The sequence below is a fragment of the Dermacentor variabilis genome, chromosome 7, assembly GCF_050947875.1.
Source record: "Dermacentor variabilis isolate Ectoservices chromosome 7, ASM5094787v1, whole genome shotgun sequence".
NCBI lineage: Eukaryota > Metazoa > Arthropoda > Arachnida > Ixodida > Ixodidae > Dermacentor > Dermacentor variabilis.
In genome coordinates, this window is record NC_134574.1 from 17,675,160 (window position 1) to 17,694,667 (window position 19,508).

The 19,508-nt window shown below is 48.4% G+C and overlaps 1 protein-coding gene and 1 pseudogene across 3 annotated transcripts in view; both read right to left on the reverse strand.

Moving 5' to 3' along the window:
• The window catches only part of Syx5 (syntaxin 5), a 257,162-nt gene that overhangs the window by 67,547 nt on the left and 170,107 nt on the right, over positions 1-19,508 (reverse strand). For all 3 annotated transcript variants that reach the window (XM_075698291.1, XM_075698289.1, XM_075698290.1), the window contains one exon: positions 10,800-10,856. In XM_075698291.1, coding sequence (XP_075554406.1) covers positions 10,800-10,856 — 57 coding nt within the window. The remainder of the gene's footprint in view (positions 1-10,799; positions 10,857-19,508) is intronic.
• On the reverse strand, positions 11,929-15,818 carry LOC142588056 (uncharacterized; annotated as a pseudogene).

Below are 19,508 nucleotides of genomic sequence, written 5' to 3' on the forward strand. Positions count from 1 at the left end.
AGCCCTTGACGGAGAAAAAGCATTTGATAATATAGCACACGAAACCATCCTAGATGGCCTCGCCGCCATAGGATGCGGAGAGTGAGTATACCATTATGTCGTGGCTTTTCTCAGCCACCGCAAAGCTCACATCGGCATAGCAGGACTACAATCGGACATATATGATCTACCACATGTTGTGTCGGCAGTGGCAGGCAAGTGGGGGCTCGCGCCCAGCGAATGCGCGGCGAGCACCGACGCAGAGAGGGAGACGCGGAGCTAACTGCTCCTGATGAAAACCGGAACAAAGACTGAGCCGGCTCGCGGCCGTTTATTACTAAAAAGGACTTCACACGCCAGATGACACCTCCTGATTTGTCCCAGCTCGTCACATGACAGAAGGGGGGTGCGCCATCTAGCTAAACTACTACGAAACATAAATGTATGATAACACAGAGGTCTGGCAGGGGGCGACACTATACTACATCATCCCCCCCTGGAAACAAAGTAAGCATACAGTGAAACGCGCACACAAGACGCGCACTTAAGTCCAAGGACAAATTCAGTTCGTTCCCGCCTAAGTTCACACACACGCGTACCAGTCTTGGGCACCAAAACACAGGCAGTCACTCAAAACAAAATCCGACAAGAAACACGGCACAAGACTCACTGCACCGCAACAAGGAACACATTTTATACCTGTGTTAATGAAACATGTGAATTGCCTGAGACGGCAATACGCTCTACACTCAGAAAACAAAATCATCAAGCCATGGAGGCCATTTTCTGTCACGATGAGGACGCGTGCGTACCTCAGAAGAACTTTGGGGGTTGCAACGCATATCGGTCAACTTCGAAGACCCAGTCGTCCCACTACTATTTCCCTCCCCCTGGTTGGAAAATTGAATGTGGTTGTCGCTCAAAGCTGGAGAGGGTTGCCCAGGAAGCTCCTCTCGACGTCCCAACAAGTCCTGGGAGGCTACCGATTCCCCCACGGAATCAGAGATGACTGTTGACTGTGCAGACTCGGAAGTGAAACAGTAAGACGAACTACTTAGCTGATGCTTATAACTATGAGAAGACGCTGTCACTACAGACGAGTCATCAGAATGACCATCCAGATTTGAATATGAGTACAAAAAGTCTCTATCACTTGTACACAATGTACCACCTGCTGGATCCTTCATCACTAAGGTTAACTTAGACACATGCCACGTCTTCCCATCACTGAGTAGAAAAGTAGATGGTTCTATCTGGGCCTTAACTGTACGAGGTTTACTGTACTTAAAAAATCCTTTCCTGTTAAATCTAATTCTGACGGTGTCTCCCACCTTGACACGAGTTACCTGAGCACCTCTACGTTTGTCTACACACTGCTTAGTTTGCCACTGTTTCTGCAAGACTCTTTCTTGAACTTGAGGCACAAGACTGTCCTGTCCCCATAGATCTACACAGAGCCGTATGGTTCCGTCCTTCTTGCGCACCACCACGAGTGGAGACACCCACTCAGAAGGTTCGATGACGCCGCAGTCCTCGTGACGTCGCAATTCATTTGTGCCCTGGTCACGGAGAGCCAGGGGTAGTCGGCGCAACTTTGAAGATACTGGTTTCGCATCTTGCTGCCGATGAATTCGGTGCACAAAGTTGTTGACGAGACTCAATTAGTCACTGAAGTGGTGATCAAAACCCGGAGGCACACCTGTGGGGCTCTGTACTGAAGGAAGCGAAGGTAGACGACATGTCAGCGACATACCGTCAATCTGTATGCCCAAGTGTTGGATGGCGTCTAAACCCAGCAGTGATTTTCCTGTAGTCATTACATGGAACGTGACGGAGCATGACTTTTGGAAAAACTGGACAGTGGCTTGAAACAGGCCTTGAATGTCGATGCGTTGCTTGGAAAAATTTCTCAAGTCCACTGTTGTTTGTGACAGCCTGTGCTGTCGACCAAAGTGATTTATAAAATCTTCGGCCATCCTGAATGACACAGACGCTCCCGTATCCACCAGCAGTCGCATGGAGACGCCGTTAACTACGACCGGAACTTCCAAATCTTTTTTAGCTTCAAAAGCGCTTACCGTCAAGACGGATGCGGACGGCTGCCCTGCGGAAGTTGACGAAGACAGCGTCTCTGCGGAAGAGACGTGTTGCACCGCTGTTTGGGTCTTTCGACATACCGAAGTGAAATGGCCCAACGTGTGGCAGGCGTTGCATTGCCGATTTCTTGCTGGACAATTCCTGTAAGACGCGATATGGTTCCTGCTGCCACACCGATCGCATGCACTACGGTTCCCGGAGGAGCCATGTGCGATATGTCGACCATCTTGGCGGCTTCTCGGAAGAAGTCTGTCATCTTGGCGGCTTCTCAGAAGTCTGTCATCTTGGCGGCTTCTCGGAAGAAGTCGGCCCTCTTGGCGGCTTCTCGGAAGAAGTCGGCCATCTTCATGGCCTGCCAGACTAAGTCGGCCATCTTGGCAGCTTCCCGGAAGAAGTCTGTCATCTTGGCTCGTCGACGGAATGCCAAGTTGAAATGCCTCAATTCTTCGTACATTTTCGGAGCCGAACGTGCGGTTCGCTCGATGCAAGGCTTCTAAAGAGCATCCAATTTCTTCTGCCTTGTCCAGGGACAGGGTTTCGCCATCAGCTAATAACTTTTCGCGAACGCTGACGTTCGCTACCCCATGTATTATTTGGTCTCGGACGCGCTCATTGTAGGTTGTGCCGAAGTTGCACTGTACCGCCTTCTCCTTCAATGCGGTCACGAATTCCAGGAATCCTTCTCCCTCGAACTGCCGTCGACTGGTGAATTCGTGCCTCTCTGCCAGAAGATTTGTTGACGTGGCAAACAGCCGGTCAAGCCGCTTCGAGAGTTTCTGGAACTCTGACGCTGGCGGGACCGCATCACTTGACGTTGACGCTGCGCCTGTCGACTGCCTTGCTGCTTCGCTTGACGGTGACGCTGCGCCAGGCGACTGCCTTGCTGCTTCACTTGACCGTGACGCTGCGCCGGGCGACTGCCTTGCTGCTTCCTGCTCCTCGTCTGCAAAGTACTTTCGTTGTCCCTCACGCCCGAGAGCGCTGACGAGCGCGGACGCTCGTCGTGCGTCTGTCCAGTCGCCACCGCCGGCCGCTTCGAGGTGGGCGAAGCTCGTTGGTTTCCCGGGGCTTCGGTCGGAACCGCAGCGGGAATCCTATCCTCGTCACCAAAAGATGTTGTGTCGGCAGCGGCAGGCAAGTGGGGGCCTGCGCCCAGCGAACGCGCGGCGAGGGCCGACGCAGAGAGGGAGGCGCGGAGCTAACTGCTCCTGATGAAAACCGGAACGAAGACTGAGCCGGCTCGCGGCCGTTTATTACTAAAAAGGACTTCACACGCCGGATGACACCTCCTGATTGGTCCCAGCTCATCACATGACAGAAGGGGGGTGTGCCATCTAGCTAAACTACTACGAAACATAAATGTATGATAACACAGAGATCTGGCAGGGGGCGACAGTATACTACACTGCAGAAGGGTACTCCACAAGGATCAATAATATCTCCTTTCCTCTTCAACATCGGACTTAGAAAACTTGCTTTACAACTGGAAAAGATCCCAAAACTCAGATGTGCTTTCTATGCCAACGATATCACTCTATGGGCAACCAAGGGTTCATACGGCGACAGAGAAAACACATTACTCACAGCTATCGGATACATCGAGTCATACCTAACCACAGCAGGAATGAGGTGTGCCCCACATAAGTCGGAGTACCTTCAAGTCCAGCCTAAGCAAACTAAGGAACATCGAGCCCCGCCAATACATCTCGAGATTGCCGGGCAACCTATAAAGCGCGTCCCGACCGCACGCATACTAGGTATGCACGTCCAGGAGAACAACGGCATAAAGCTAGCCTCAGAGAAATTAAATCGCATTATAAGAAGCACCACATCACTCATCGCCAGAGTAGCGTGCAGCAAAGATGGTTTCACAGAGGACGAAACCTTAAGACTGGTACAAGCCCTCGTCATCAGCCGTGTCACGTACGCACTAACGTATGAAGTCAAGCGCAAAAGCGAGACAGAGCACATGGGCACTCTTATAAGAACGGCGTACAAAACGGCCTTACAGCTACCGTCAAGCACAAGCACAAAGAAATTACTAGCGCTAGGCGTATACAACACCTTTGAGGAGCTAGCAAGTGCCACGCTCGTAGCGCAGAGGGAGCGCCTCAACAAGACTCAACAGGGAAGACACCTTCTTCAACGGCTAGGGTACCCGCTGACACCTCAGTACTGCAAAGAAGAAACACAACTCTTGCCTAACCACATTAGAGAGAACATTGTGGTAGACCCTATCCCCAAGAACATGCACCCCACCCACAACCAAGAGAGAAGAGCAGCACGTGCCCGCATGTTGCACAAACGCTGTTTCAGAGACCCGGATATACTAAATGGACGCTAGCCCGTATCCCTCGTCGCCACGTTGCAGGCCCAAATACACACTCGCCGTTGTCAATCAGGGGAACCTGGTAGCCTCAGCCTCCATCCGCGTCACATGCAGCGCAGCAGCAGAAGCAGCAGCAATCGCTCTCGCACTTCGCGACGCCGAGGGCAAGGGAAGGTCCGCCCGCATCCTTACAGACTCACAAGCGGCATGTCGTTTATAGATGAATGGAACACTCCCTATACTAGCCATTGGAATCCTGGGTTGCACACTAGAATGGATCCATGGTATCATCTGGTGCCCCGGGCACAAAGGCCTGCGGGGCAACGAAGAGGCGGACTGCGCAGCTCGAGGTCTCACTAGCCGAGCGGCAGACCACACCGTTCTTCAGCCCCCGACAGACCGACGAGCGACCCACGAGTTATTAACGACAGGTCAACAAATACTACAGGACCAACGGCTCGGAAGAACGCAATACGCTCCCCCACACAAAGCTCTCAATAAACTCCAGGCAAGGAACAATTTGTCAGAACCTCCTGTTGTCGGAAGCTTTTTTTTTTTTGCTGACTGCTTATATTTTTGAAATGTAGCAGAATATGTCACTAATATGTTTGCTTGCTCTTCTAAGTTTGTTTGTGTGCCTGGGATTGAGGGTATGGGGATCATATAAGAAGCGTAGTTGCCTCTAAACTAGGGAAGCTGATCCTACATTCTTTTGGATGTTATCGAGCTATTTATGGACGATAAATAGTTTTTCCAATACTGTCTTTCAGCTTGCCTCTGTGTGTATCTGGGTTTCACATTTGCGTTTTTGAAAGAGAGGAGGTTATCTTGTGTTGGGGGGGGGGTGGCATTGCCGAAAGGTACCAGACGTTTTGTTTTGTAGATTTTGCAGTTTCTGTGCAATCACTCGTCCACCAGGGTTTTAATTTTTTTTCCTAAGAAGCCAGAGGACTGCAGGATTGTCTGCTCCACTGCAGTAAGTATACAGGCAGTAATCTTTTCATTCGTTTCAGTTATCATTAAATGAGTTACGTCATCCACACTCGCCTTTTCAGTGAAGGGAGGCCAGTTTGCTAGACATAGGTTTCAACGGAGTGATCTCAGTGGTATAGAAGGGAAAGGAGATGTTTTTTTAATGACAGTAGGCATATGGTCACTACCATTGGGATTATCGATAACACTTCATTGAAAATAGCTAAAGAGAGATGGAGAGCACAGCGCCAGATCTACGCAGCTCATAGCTCCTGTGCTTTGGGAGCAGTAGGTTGCAGCAAGAGTGTTAACCCTTTGACAGTCAATGACGTAAATATATGGCACCACGCACAAGTCCGAAAATGGTCGATGCCGTATATCTACAGTGCCGTCTGTACGTTTAAAAAGCATGCCAATTTCCTAACTTTTCCTTTTCTGTCATGTGCTGCCACTATGTGGGGATACAGAGAATTTTTTTCGTGCGCCTCCCTCTCTCGGTTTTCGTCACATAGTTTGTTTTAATGCTAGTTTGCTCCAGCGCGTCTATATACTACCGCTCACGCATTGGTGCACGCGCATGCGGGCGGCCAGTTTGATTTTCTTTTGCGGGCGGTTTTGGCTTTTTGCGCTTGCAAAAGTGATGGCTATCTCGTTACTAATCACTCAAAGGGTGACCGCTTGTTTCTCGCTCGTTTAGTGTTCACAGGGGTGCGCTAGGAAGGATGCCACCTTGCATGCGTTTCCGTTTCTTTATTTTTTTTTTAAACTCGCGAAAACTAATTACCCTAGCTGGTTGGCGATAAGATGAAGATTAGCGGAAGTTTGTCGCACTCTTGAGTGCGCGCACCTACGCAGTTCGATTACGTTATAGACATACGTATTAGTGTAAGAGCAGGAACATTCGAGACTTGCGAAATATTCTCATGTGCGGATTTTCAAAGCCTTGAACTATGCGCATAAAAATGCATCAAATTTTTAATTCTGATACGGTTATTCCCTTTTCTGTTGTTGTTATTCATGAATAAAGGGTGCATATATACCAACGCAAAAGATTTTTTTCTCACTCTACAGTCACCCTAGAAAAATTACGGTAAATCTTTTTCGGCATAAGTCCCTAAGAAGAATTCAAATCTGCAATAAAAAAAAATCGACCCTAGGGAGTCACATATGGAGAAAAAAATCGACCCTCAAAGGGTTAAAAGGCATAGTATGTCATTTGTTAGGGTAAAATCTTACAAGTGTTTGTCCCCTGGTGTCAGTTGTTTTGCTACCCCATAATATGTTATGGGAATTAAAATTGCCTGCTATTAAGAAACATTCAGGTAGCTGGTTTAAAATTAACTCTAGATCTTTTACAGTAAAATGCAAATGCAGTAGGATGTATAGTGAACAAATGGTGATGGCTTTGCGAGCTAAAATGGTGACAGCAACGGCTTCTATGTGGCTCTTAATGGCAACTTCTTTAGCTGCGATACCGCCCTGCAGAACAATGGCTACACCACCAGAAAGCAGGCGCGCGCCCGAGTACAGTTGCGCCGTACAACAGTGAAGCCTTTTAAAACATTTTTATGTCCATCACCTAGGTTTGTTTCCTGCAAACACAAAGCCACAGGAGAGAAATTACTTGACATGCCTTTCGTGTCACCTGAGCTGCGTAAGAGTGCTCTGCAATTCCAGCTATCTTGAAACTGAAAGGTAAAAAATGGCATTACGAGTGAATAAGAGATAGGAAAGACGTTAGGTGACATATATCTAAAGAAGACTAATACAAAGGAGTGATCACCTTTAGGTTATCGCTTTCTTATTTAATGTGGTTATTGGGACTTTGTCCCTCTTTGCGCGCTGGAGAGAGCGCTAGTTCTTTGTGGGGACATTCAAGCACATAACATTCAAGCATATAAATCACATCGGGACTAGTGCAAGTAAAGCTAGTTTTCGCTTCATGTGTATAATTACTTGTGGTGCTTTTAATTTCAATGTCATCTTGAAGGTGCTTGCAGGTCTTGCACCTGGGGCGACAACATGCTTTCATTATGGGGGAATGATGTTGGCTGACCTGAATGTTCCTTTTGTAAGAAAACAATATATCGGTGAAATAGGACAAACAATGAACGTCAGGTTAAACGGACATTGCACAGACACAGCTAAAAAGCTTCCCAAAGCCATCGCCAAGCATTTCAACCAACCAGGTCATAATTTTGATGGCTTTAAACTCTACGTCCTACAAATTTCCATTCTGTGCTAGGCAGAAAATACAGAGAATCATACCTCATCCATAAGTTCAAGACATCACAACCAATAGGCATAAACGTTTTAAAAGGAACTTTAGAATCTGCTATGCTAAATTTCAAGCTACAGGCAACAACAGTTATACTCGCGTACAACTTTTCTTGGCTACAAAGCGGAAGGTACTGGGGCGGAGCTCCTGCACATGACTGTATTCATATGCAATGTAGTCCAGGCACACTCGGCACCGGTTTCGATTTTGCCAACCTCGCACAACCTCTTTACTTTAGTGAAGGCAAATACAATTACCTCGGCATGAATCAATGTTTATTCACATCCGATATGGACCAAATTCTGAACAGTGAACATCGCAGCCTGCATCGGAGCTCCGAAGCAGCCGTATGGCGTTGGTTAGGACTTAGACGCGCAACCGACGCTGGCGTCGGTAGAGACGGCGCAGCGGTAAGCTCGCTCGCTCGCTCATTTGTACATGAATGTTTATTCACATCCGATATGGACCAAATTCTGAACAGTGAACATCGCAGCCTGCATCGGAGCTCCGAAGCAGCCGTATGGCGTTGGTTAAGACTTAGACGCGCAACCGACGCTGGCGTCGGTAGAGACGGCGCAGCAGTAAGCTCGCTCGCTCGCTCATTTGTACATGCTGATAGTTGCGATTTCCAGATGGGTTCACTTGGTTTCCGTGAAGACGCTGCGAACATTTTTGTGTGTGCTTCAACAGTCTTTTGTTGCTGAAGTTGGCAACGGCCTCTCAGGGAAGTTGATTGGCAGGACAGCAAGTGGCAAAAACTCAGCAGAAGACACGGGCGCCATTTTGTGTTTGATGAATGTGCAAACGTGAGACGGTTACGGGTATGCAAAAAGCCGAAAGAGCTAACTAAAAATACGATAAAATACTGATAGCTGACAGGTAAATGTTACGTATCATTTCAAATTAAGCGCTGTAAAAAAACAAAGAATATTGCTTTCTATGTCCCACATAAGAAAACGTGAACAAAACTGTGGCACTACTTTTAGTAGCAGTGAAAGAGGCGTGCTTAGTTTCCATAACGTTCGCTTCATAGCTAAGAAAAGCTGTCTGCAAGTATAGTTATTTTTCATTGGGTTGCTTAGTGTTTTCTTTTCTTTCCTCCCTTCCTTTTTTTGTTTGATTTATATATTTATTCCATCTTCGTATTTTTTTTTCCACGAGCACCATTTTCTGTCGCTTCTTTTATTCTCTGGAGAGACGATAGCTCACTGACCTCCAGCAGAACAAGTAATTACCCCTGCCCTCGTCCAGGCCCCTTCCATGAAAAAACACACGGCCAGCTGACACATAGTGCTTCCTCATATTCCTCCATCAATGTTGAATAACGCACCTTTCTTTTCAATTCTACCCCCTTGCCGCTAACACACCCTCAGTTGTTGCCTCGCTTACCCCCCTTACCCTGTCTCCCCTTTAGAGGAACCCTACCTATGCAGTCGAACCTGGCTATATCGAACTCGATATAGGACATAATTCGATATAAGCCTGCTAAAGAATTGGACGTCATAAAAGCACATACCATTTATAAAATCACTTTATTGATAAAACTAGCTTAGCTTCACATGAAATAGTCCTGTATTTTCTTCTGCTTGGGCAATTTCGCTGCCTGTGACGCACGCACTTCACATGGTCTAAAGGAGCCGGAGCAGCTGAGGCTGCAACTTTACACATTCGCGCAGATGCATCAGACTAGTGCAAGTGCACCAATCACCTCAGATGATGTGGGCAAAATCTGTTTGGTGCGTGCAGACTGCTTGGTGTGAAGAGTCGTTTGCGTAGCAGTCGAGAGGTGGTAAGTGCGATCCTTAGCTAGACTTGGCACACGACATATCAGTGCGGCAAGTTCGGGGTGCGATCATCACATGGGAAAGAAGAAAAAAATCAAAATTTGACAACAAAATTTAGGGGTACAATCATTATGTGAGTGCGATAATTATGCAAGTAAATATGGTACGCTTGCAAGCAGCAAGGTCAGAACAACATTCATTTAGGCTAGATGGTGCATACTTGAACTATGAAAGAATAGTGCCAACTAGGAAGATCACGAGTGGGAGACGATACGGGACAAGTGCCAACAGATGAAGATAGATGAAGAAAAAAATAGAAAGATAGATGAAGTTAGCGCTTGTCCTGTGTCATTCTCCCGCTTGTGATCATCTTAGTTGGCACTGTTCTTTCATAGTTCAACCAAGGTCAGGCTGCGTGCCGTCTCTTCTCCATGGAGGATCTCATCAGTGGTGCTATTTGTGTACGCAACCGGTGACAGCAACAAAGCCAGGGTTGGTCGCGATCCAGAGAATGCCAAAGTCATTGTTGTTTCAACAAAGAAAAATCTGTGGTTGCTACATAGAGCTTTCTGCATGCTTGTCATTTTCCCTTCAGTAAAATGCTTCTCTCTTTCCACTCCCGTAATCGTTATGTGCCTGTCATGGGCATATGCACCTGGGGGGAGCAGCGACATGGATGAACTGTGGGTCCACTTTGAAAACGCCTCGACACCAGCCGGAACAATGCTAAAAGGCCCCTGACATTTTCTGGAATCTTACTGAATACAATGGCCCACCAGCTTGTGCCTCTTGAAATGGGTTCTCTTATTTGACTACCCCATTCACGCCCATTATAGCTGGTGTGTCCCCTGCATGGGGGGCGAAATGTCTTAGTAAATTACCCTAACATTCACTATTATAAATGCTCTAATTATTGGAAATAGGCCATCTACTTTTTCGGTCCTTACTTCATGGTTTCTCCGATTCTGTTCCATCTTTGTTGCACCATCCCCTTTCTCGCCAATGTTCAGGTGTCAGCCATCGCCAGTATGGCCAGAAAAGTTTTTCATTTCAAGAAGCACAAATGTGGTCGCTTTTTCCACTATCAGATGTGAGCTGAAGCGGGTGCACCTTTGGCCTATTGTTCTTGGCACAACAGTGGAGACGTTCTGTGTGTGATCGCTTCCATAATTCTTCCCTGGGGACCACAACTAGCCCTCAACTTGCGTTCACATTCAAGCGCTTCCTTTCATCCATGTCGCTCTTTCTGAGCCCACCTCCTGGAACTTTGTCCCGAGGGACGGGGGCGTCATTGAGATGCTGCAGCACCAGCAAAACCCTGCACAAACACAAAGCTGTTCCATTCCAGAGGATCACTTACTTCTGTTCGGACCTCTAGGATGCTCTTGAAGTCATTGGACATGGATGCCAGCTTGGACTGTAAAGTAGAGGACAGCAAGTCAAGGCTGTTGACATAAAAAGGAAGTGACCCTGCATCCCAAGACACTTTAAACCTGTTATAGTAATGATGCACGGTTTGCTCAGTGTTCCTGCACCAAGATTTAAAAAACAACCAGACTTCTTGCTCTCTTTTCAGACTTCAGCAGCAATAGATCACTTTGATCAACCAAACTGGCTCTCTTTTAATAGCACAAGATGTGACACACTTGAATTTTTAGTCCTATACCTTTAAAGGAGATGTTTTACTGCTTGTATGTTTCATACTTAAATTTTGCAACAAGTCTTATCTTTTGTTCCACACAGATGAAACACCTGGCATTGTTTACTTCCTTCGTCTTGACTTTCAAAGACCAAGAGACTGCGCTTATGGTGCAAACTGTATGCCTAGTTTCAGAAGTGAAGAAGAAAAAGGTGAATTTTGGTTGATAAATATCTCAAAAATAAATAGAGCTTTTAAAATTGCATATTTTGCTATAGGATCTTGCAGCGCCCTAACAATGTCTCCTCTGCAGTACTGCCACTGCAAGAAGGGCCGTAACACTAGTAACCAAAAACATAACAAGTTCTGGTTAACTAGCAAGTAAACTGCGACGACTATTGCCCACCTAGTGTGGAAAAAGCATGCTTGCATTGGCTAAATCTTTTTATCTGTTTCCATCAAAAAAGATCACTTGGCAAAAATGACATCTGAGAGCACTGACACACGGGTGAAGGCAACCTGGAGTGTCTTGGAGCAGCTCCAGCAGCGGCAAAATCACCATTTTGGAGCAGCTTCGGAGCTGCTTGGTCAACAGGGCTCACTACAAATCAAATACTTGTAGAATAATAGAACCATTTGGGAATGCAAAGGCACTTCCTTTTACCGAAATTGCGGAACTGTTTCAAGCAACATCGAGGATAAAATAGTTTTAACACGACACGCTTTCAGTAGCCACTGCACATGTCTGCCCAACAATGTCCGCGGGCTTTCCCCAAGTTTTCATTCACACTCCTCCTTCACATTATGAGGTTATAACCTCATTTGCCGGCAATGATAAAATGCAAAGGCTCTAAGATCGATTTGCTTTGTTGCACAGGACTAGGCTGTTGTTCGTTGAATGTTGGTGCTCAACTGCATTTTGTTTAAAGGGAGGTGTGAATGCTAACACTAATGTTGGCCACCTAATGCCATTGTAGCCCGGAGTAGTGTGGCTGCAAAGGATTCTGCACGGCACAGTTACGCATGAAAACGTCGGTAGCAGAGGTGAGTGCAGGAGAAACGTACGAAGACCTTGCTTCCTGCGAATGTGTAGGCACGGGTGGTACCTGACTGAAGAAAGCTTGCAGTTCAGCAATGTAGTCGGCAGGTGATGGCATAGGTGATTTGGTGGTGGTGACAAAGAAATCGCACGGAAGGCGTAGGTGAGTGCCGTAGACTAGCTTCGCACAGGAGTAACCTAGGTCGCTCTTGAGTGTGGCTCTGATGCCAAGTAAGACGAAGGGCAAATGCAGGACCCACTTCTCTGGTGATTCATGCGTAATAAGGGATGCCTTGAGATGCCGGTGAAAACGGTCAACTAGTCCATTGGACTGCGGGTGGTAAGCAGCAGAGCAAAAGCGTGTCGTTCCGAGTAGTTTGAGTAGCTCGTTGAAGAGTGCCAAGTCAAACTGCCGACCGCGATCGGTGATTATTGTGGATGGGCAGCCGAACCTTGTGATCTATGTAGACACGAAAGCTGCTGCAACAGTTGGCACTGAGATGTCAGATATAGGTGTAGCTTCTGGCCACCATGTATAGCAGTCGATGCATGTCAGTATATAGCAGTAACCTTTCGAAGGTGGGAGAGGGCCGACGAGGTCCAGGGGTATGGTGTCAAAAGGAGCATCCGGTGGAAGAAAAGACTTTGCAGGCAGAATGGGGTAACGCTGGATCTTAGAGCACTGACACGAGAAACAGCAGTGAACCCAATCGCGAACTTGCGCGTTTAGGCGAGGCCAAACGAAACGACTGGAAAGAAGCTTCTGTGTCTCGTGTATGCCAGGATGTAACAAGTTGTGCACGGTTTCGAAAAGACGTCTGCGAAGGGATGCCGGAATGTATGGTTTGGGTGTGTCGGTAGAAGTGTCGCGGACGACGGACAAACCATCTGGGGTCACTACGACGTCCTCCAATTTCAGGGACATTGACGAATTCCGGAGTGTACAAAGTTCAGAGTCATCAGGCTGTTGACTGGCGAGTAAGTCGACCTCGATGATGAAAGGTTCCGACGTCAACGTGGAAACGGCATCGACACATGACTCGGAACGTTGGCTGGAACGTTGTCGGTGCCCTTGATGTGGCAGAACGTTGTTGTAAACTTGGAGATGTAGGAAAGGTGTCGAATCTCGTGGGGCGAGTAACACGACGCCGAACGATTCGTTGCGCGCACAAGGGGTTTGTGGTCAGTCAAGACAGTGAATGCACGGCCTTCTAGGAAATGGCGAAAGTGCCTGATAGCCAGGTAAATGGCGAGTAATTCATGGCCGAGTACGCTGTAGCGGGACTGCGCAGGTTTCAGTTTCTTGGAAAAAAAGGCGAGTGGATGCCACACATTGTCGGTGAATTGCTGCAGAACGGCACCAACAGCGGTGTTTGAAGCATCGGTCATGACGGCAGTGGGCCCGTCTGGCTTTAGGTGTCTAAGCAGCGTAGTGTCGGCGAGGGCAGACTTGACTCTTGTGAAAGCGTCTGTGGCCCCTTTAGTCCAGTGAAGCACTTGTTTACATTTGTTTACCAGCAGAGCATCTAGTGGAGCCATAAGTCGTGTGCAATGGGGTATGAAACGGTGGTAGAAATTGACGAATCTGAGAAATTGGCGAAGCTTGGTGAGTGTGGTCAGTCAGGGAAGGTTTTCGATGACGTGAATCTTGGACAGCAGTGGTCGAATGCCGTTAGCATCGACAATATGACCGAGGAACTCGAGTTAGGGTTTACCGAATTCACTCTTGGCGGCGTTGATGGCAATTCCTCTACTGGCAAGGCGTGAAAACAACAACCGCAAGTGGTAAAGATGTTCTCTGCGCAAGAGCTTGCGACGAGAAGGTCGTCAATGTATGCAAAAACAAAAGGCAAGCCTCAGGTGACGGAATCGAAACGCTGAAAGGATTGGCCCGGATTCCGTAAGCCAAAAGGCATGCGGAGAAATTAAAAAAGACCGAAGGGTGTGTGGTGATCACAGTCTTGGGAATGTCTTCTTCAGCGACCAATAGTTGATAATGGGCGCGAACGAGATCCATCTTAGAAAAGATAGTCGCACCGTGCAATACTACTGTGAAGTCCTGAATTTTCGGTGGAGGGTAGCAATCAAGAACTGTAACGTTGTTTAGTGCCCAGTAATCACCGCATGGGCACCAGTCTCCCGTCTTCTTAGGCACCATGTAAAGTGGTGATGCCCAATTACTGGAGGAAGGGCGGATGATGCCAAGTTGCAGCGTGTGTTCGAACTCCGTGCGAGCGATCTTGAGTTTCTCCGGGGACAAACGCCAGGGTCAGAAATAAACTGGTGGGCCGGAGGCTACGATGTGATGGCATATGTCATGTTGCACCGGTTGCGTCCAGTCCAGCAGGTGCGTCAAAGTGGGAAACTCGCTTAGGAGTGTGGCGAAAGGTTTGTCCAACATGGCAGAAACAGGTGCAATCGGCAAGGTGCCTGATGATGGGACGGCGGGAATGGATAGCTGGGTCACAGAGTCGATGAGACGGCATCGTTGGACGTCGACAAGGAGTCCGTAGTTGTGCAAGAAGTCTGCTCCAATGACTGCACGACAGACGTCTGCAACCAGGAAAATCCAGCGGAACGCTCATTGAAGGCCAAGGTTTAGCATGACGGAGCGTGACGAGAAAACTTGAATCCTGGTGCCATTGATGGCTTGCAAAAATGACACAGGTGTCCCTTTTCGGTCGGAGTGGTGGGCGGGGAGAATGCTGACATCAGCTCCTGTGTCGACTAAGAATCGTTGTCCCGTAACTCTGTCCGTCATATAGAAAAGGCGACTTGTGTGTTGGACTGGTCCATTCGTTGCCGTTAGAGGTCGGTCTGCCTGTTTCCCTGCCGAACGCAGGGACGCTGACAGTGACGAGCGTCGTTTCCAAAACGGCGGTGGTAGTAGCAAACGCCAGACGTTGTAGCTGATGTTTTATTGCGGGTGTCCGTGCGTCTTGATTTGCTGGAACTACGACTGCTTGGGCGACGAGACGACATGCGGCGATGTTCCACTCCACTCCACAGATGCGTTCCAGGCACTCACACAAGGAGTGGCGCGTAGATTGCGCTGCTGAAGAGCAGGGAAGGGTTTGCAGGGCGGTTGTATTGTCACCCAGAGACGATGCCGTGGCTGCGATGGTTGGGGTGGCTACTTCCATGACTTTGTCGGCCAAAGCGGCAAGTCCGGTAAGGTCCATGGTAGAGGCTGTCGCCACGACCATTTGCACGTTAGCCGGGAGTCATTGCAAAAACAATTCGCGCAACAGCGCGTCATCGATGGATCTCACGTTGTTTCCGAGCAGCTGGCTCATTCGGCGAAGAAGTTGACTAGGGCGTTGGTCACCGAGTTCTTCAACGGACAGAAGCTGCTGGCTGTGAGAAAGCTGTGAGGCTGCTGTGTGCATTAGCAGGGCTGCCTCGAAATCGTCACAGGTGGCGGTAGACAATGAGGAGTTCAACAAATCTGCTACTTCGTCAGTGGCGGTGGGTGAGAGCACTGCAACAACGTAATTAAACTTTCAGGCTTGAGAGCGGATACTGGCGACTTGAAATTGCGATTCGGCCTGTAGAAACCACGCCAAAGGATGCTGGTCCCAGTACTGTGGGAGGCGGACAGTGAGGGCCAAACACCGCGTTCCACAGAAGGGTTCTGGCCTTGAGCTCTCGTAGCGTTGGCCTAGTCCATGGTCGTCTCTACCATATGGCATATGGCAGTATCACGTCCGCGGTCACAAACTGTGGTGACGAGCGACCACGTAGACCTGTAAAGTCTTGGGCTCTCATGGGAGAGGAAAAACCGACACTCGATCTCTTAGCGTAGCATTCTTTTAATAATCTCCTTCGAAACACTAGCCCGTGCCGGAGCGTGCCAGCCACTCGTGCCTTGTGTGGACGTGAGTGTCGCCGTAACTCTCATGCGATGCCGATGTTGCTGCCGCTACAAGCTTTTTGTCTTCACTCTGAGCTGCTGCCAGGGTATCGAAGGTAATTCCCTTGGGAACACTTGACAGCACTTATAGCACTCCATGAAAGGGCGTCAGCCACGATATTGTTGCTTCCCTTTACATGGCGAATGTCTGTTGTGAACTCTGAGACGTATGCCAGTTGGCGAAGTTCACACGTCGCGTGTGTGCCACCATCTGAGCAGAGAGAGTGAAGAGTGTAGGTCAGAGGCTTATGGCCGGTTAAAATGAAAAACTCGACGCTGTCCAGAAAATGACGGAACTTGAGTACGCCAAAGTAGACAGCTAGTAGCTTGTGCCCAAAGGTGCTGTAGCCGCTCAGTAGGTGTGAGCTTCCTTGAGAAAAATGCAGTTGGGTGCTATGTACTGTCACTGAGTTGCTGCAACACGGCACCGATAGCTGTGTCCGAAGCATCCCCCATTAAACACTGTGGAATGCCTGGTCGTGGGTATGCCAGGAGAGCTGCAATTGACAGGGCCTGCTTGCTTTGGTGGAAAGCATTCTTCACTTCCATGCCCCAGGGCAGGCCGCTTGAGGAGCCTTCCACCGTCTTCAGCAGTGTATAAAGTGGCTCTATGAATGAATTGGGCGCACTTAGGCATAAAGCGTTGGTAGAAGTTCATCAATCCTAGAAATTCATGTAGCTGACATTTCATGGTCGGCTGTGGGAAGTCTTTCATCAGTTGCACTTTAGATGGGTGTGGCCGTGCTCCAGAGTAGGAGATGACGTGGCCCAAGAATGATAACTCGGGCATTCAAGTTTACTACTGGCCACAGTAACGATAAAGCCATGTTCAGATAGGCGTTGAAAAACAGTGCATAAGTGCTCTTCTCGAGTGCTGCTCGCGATAAACAAGTCATCCAGGTAGCTGTGGCAAAAACTGAGGCTTCGTAGAACACCGTCTATGAACCTTTAGAACGTCTGGACCTGCCAGTACGTCATGGATATGTGGTACAGGACACCTGTCGGGCATCGTAGCAATGTTCAGCGCTTGATAGTCCCCGCACAGATGCCAGTCCCTCGATGACAGCTTAGGAACTATGAGGGGGGGAGATGCCCAAGGACTGGAAGAAGGTTGGATGATACCCAACTCCAACATGGTCAAATTCCTGCTGTGCCACTACTGGATTTTTGGGCGATAGCCGACAGTCACACAAGCACTGATGGTCCCGTGGTGTTGATGTGGTGGAACACGGCATGTTTCACTTGAGTTTCGATTTGGCGTTGGTGCATCAGGTCTGAATACCGTATTTACTTGCATAATGAATGCACTCACACAAATAATGAAAACATCCCCACTTTTCCAATGAAGAAATGCGTTTTTTCTTTTTCTGGCATAGTGATCGCACCCTAAATTTCCTGCTGTGAAGTAGGAGACACACGGTACGGTTCGGTGTCTGATATGGTGCCCAGTGGATGTGATTGTCTCGTGCCGTGTCCAATGCCGAATCATATCGTGTCTCCTACTTTTATAGCGACAGCAATTATATGGATGCTCCAGGCGCATTTTTGCCATCGCCATCGTTGTCGCCACCACCGCACACCGCATGGTGTAGGTGTGAGTGAAAGCGAGCGAGGGAACCCGACGATCACGGCTAAATCACGCGCCGTTGTGCAAAAGGCCCCAGGGGAAACGTGGGGGAGGGGGGGTTATACTCTGGCAGCAACTGCGTATTGCACAACCGCACCTGAGGGGTGCCGACGATCGTGGCTCAATCTCCCATGTACAAGGGAGGAAAGCGGGAAAGAAATGCACCGTCTTCCATCACACGCATGTCGCTGGGGGGTGGGGAGGAAAGAGGGGGGCAGCATTTTACTTTGGCAGCAACTGCGCATTGCGCGGCTGTGGCGTGCCCTAACTTCAAAACATTTAGAACAGAAAGCTGAGCTAATTGGTAAGGAATCATAATGTAAAGAAGGGGTAAGGCGTGCAGACACGGACACAAGAGAAGATAAGTGGACAACATGAACGCCCACTATCAACTGAAGGAAGCACAGAGTTGAAAAAAAAAGAAGGAAGACAAAACTCATCTGCGCATGCTCTGGAATGGTAGCACCACGTGTCATTCGGGTACATGTGATGTTCTACGCGAGAGGTAACTGTTAAGGCATTTAATCTCTTCCTTACATAATGTAATCGAAGGCTGACTCATACATGCACTTCCACCATTATTGATATGCCGTGCCTCGACCATAAGACGCATAACTTCATTCTGATGCCTGTACAATATCGCGCATCCATCTAACTTAGGTACGCAGTTACAATCTTGGCAATGTAAGGAAAGATTGGAAGGCGATCCACCGGTTAACGTCCTTTCATGTTCCATTAGCCTCTGACTGATACCATTCCAGAGCATGCGCTCGTGGTGCTACCATTCCAGAGCATGCGCTTGTGGTGCTACCATCCAGAGCATGCGCAGATAAGTTTTTAGTCTTCCTTCTTTTTTTTCACCTCAGTGCTTCCTTCAGTTGATAGTCAGCATTCGTGTTGTCCACTTCTCTTGTGTCTGTATCTGCACACCTTACCCCTTCTTCAATACGATCTGTGTCGGGGGCCAAGTTGATGGCGGCTCGTACCTTCGTGCATGCTGCGTTCTTACCACTTAGTTTGCATTGAAGCAAATGTTTGCAAGTTTATACGGCCGATAAAACTACTATCCTTACTTCATGTAGCTGTCTGCACATTTTCTATCTCAATTAATCAATGGTTTGCATTTCAGGCGAAACCTACTTCTTTAGAGGCGGCCGCAGAGAAAAAAAAAAGGATCAAAATTTTACCCAGCATAATGAATGCACACCCCCAACATTGTGCACACTTTTTGGGAAAAAAAGTGTGTTCATTATGTCAGTAAATATGGTATTCATTCAGTATGAAAGTGAAGCATAGAGTGCCAGCAGGTCTGAACATCGTAGGGCTGAGCGACGAATGTCTTGAAGGCTTGCCTCTTACCTCACTGCGTGAGATGGGGTCACGCAGTCTCTGGTCACACACATCAACTAAGAGATCGAAGTGGTACAGAAAATCCGCCCCGAGGATAGCGAATTTCCCTTAGGCCACTATGAAAGTCCAGCAAAGTGTTCCCTGCAGGCATAAACTAACTGTTGAGGAGCAGTTTCCGTGCGTGGCAATGGTCGTTTTGTTTACCACGTGTAGAGGCGACATGTTCAGGCACTTGCAATCCATGGTCGAGGCTAGGACTACGCTTACTTCGGCACCTGTGTTGACGAGGAAGTGGATGCCGCTGTCGCGCTTGGTTAGGAAGAACATGGATGAGCGATGTTGTAGTGTGGCAGTGCCACTGGTCACCCAATGCTTGCCTGAAGCATTTCCCGAGAGCTCACAAAGCGGTAAACATTTCCGTGTGGCATTGCCAAACTTCTGGTGGTGCCAACATAGCTTTTGGTGCTTGTTAGGTGGCTGAGGAGCAGCCTGATACATTGA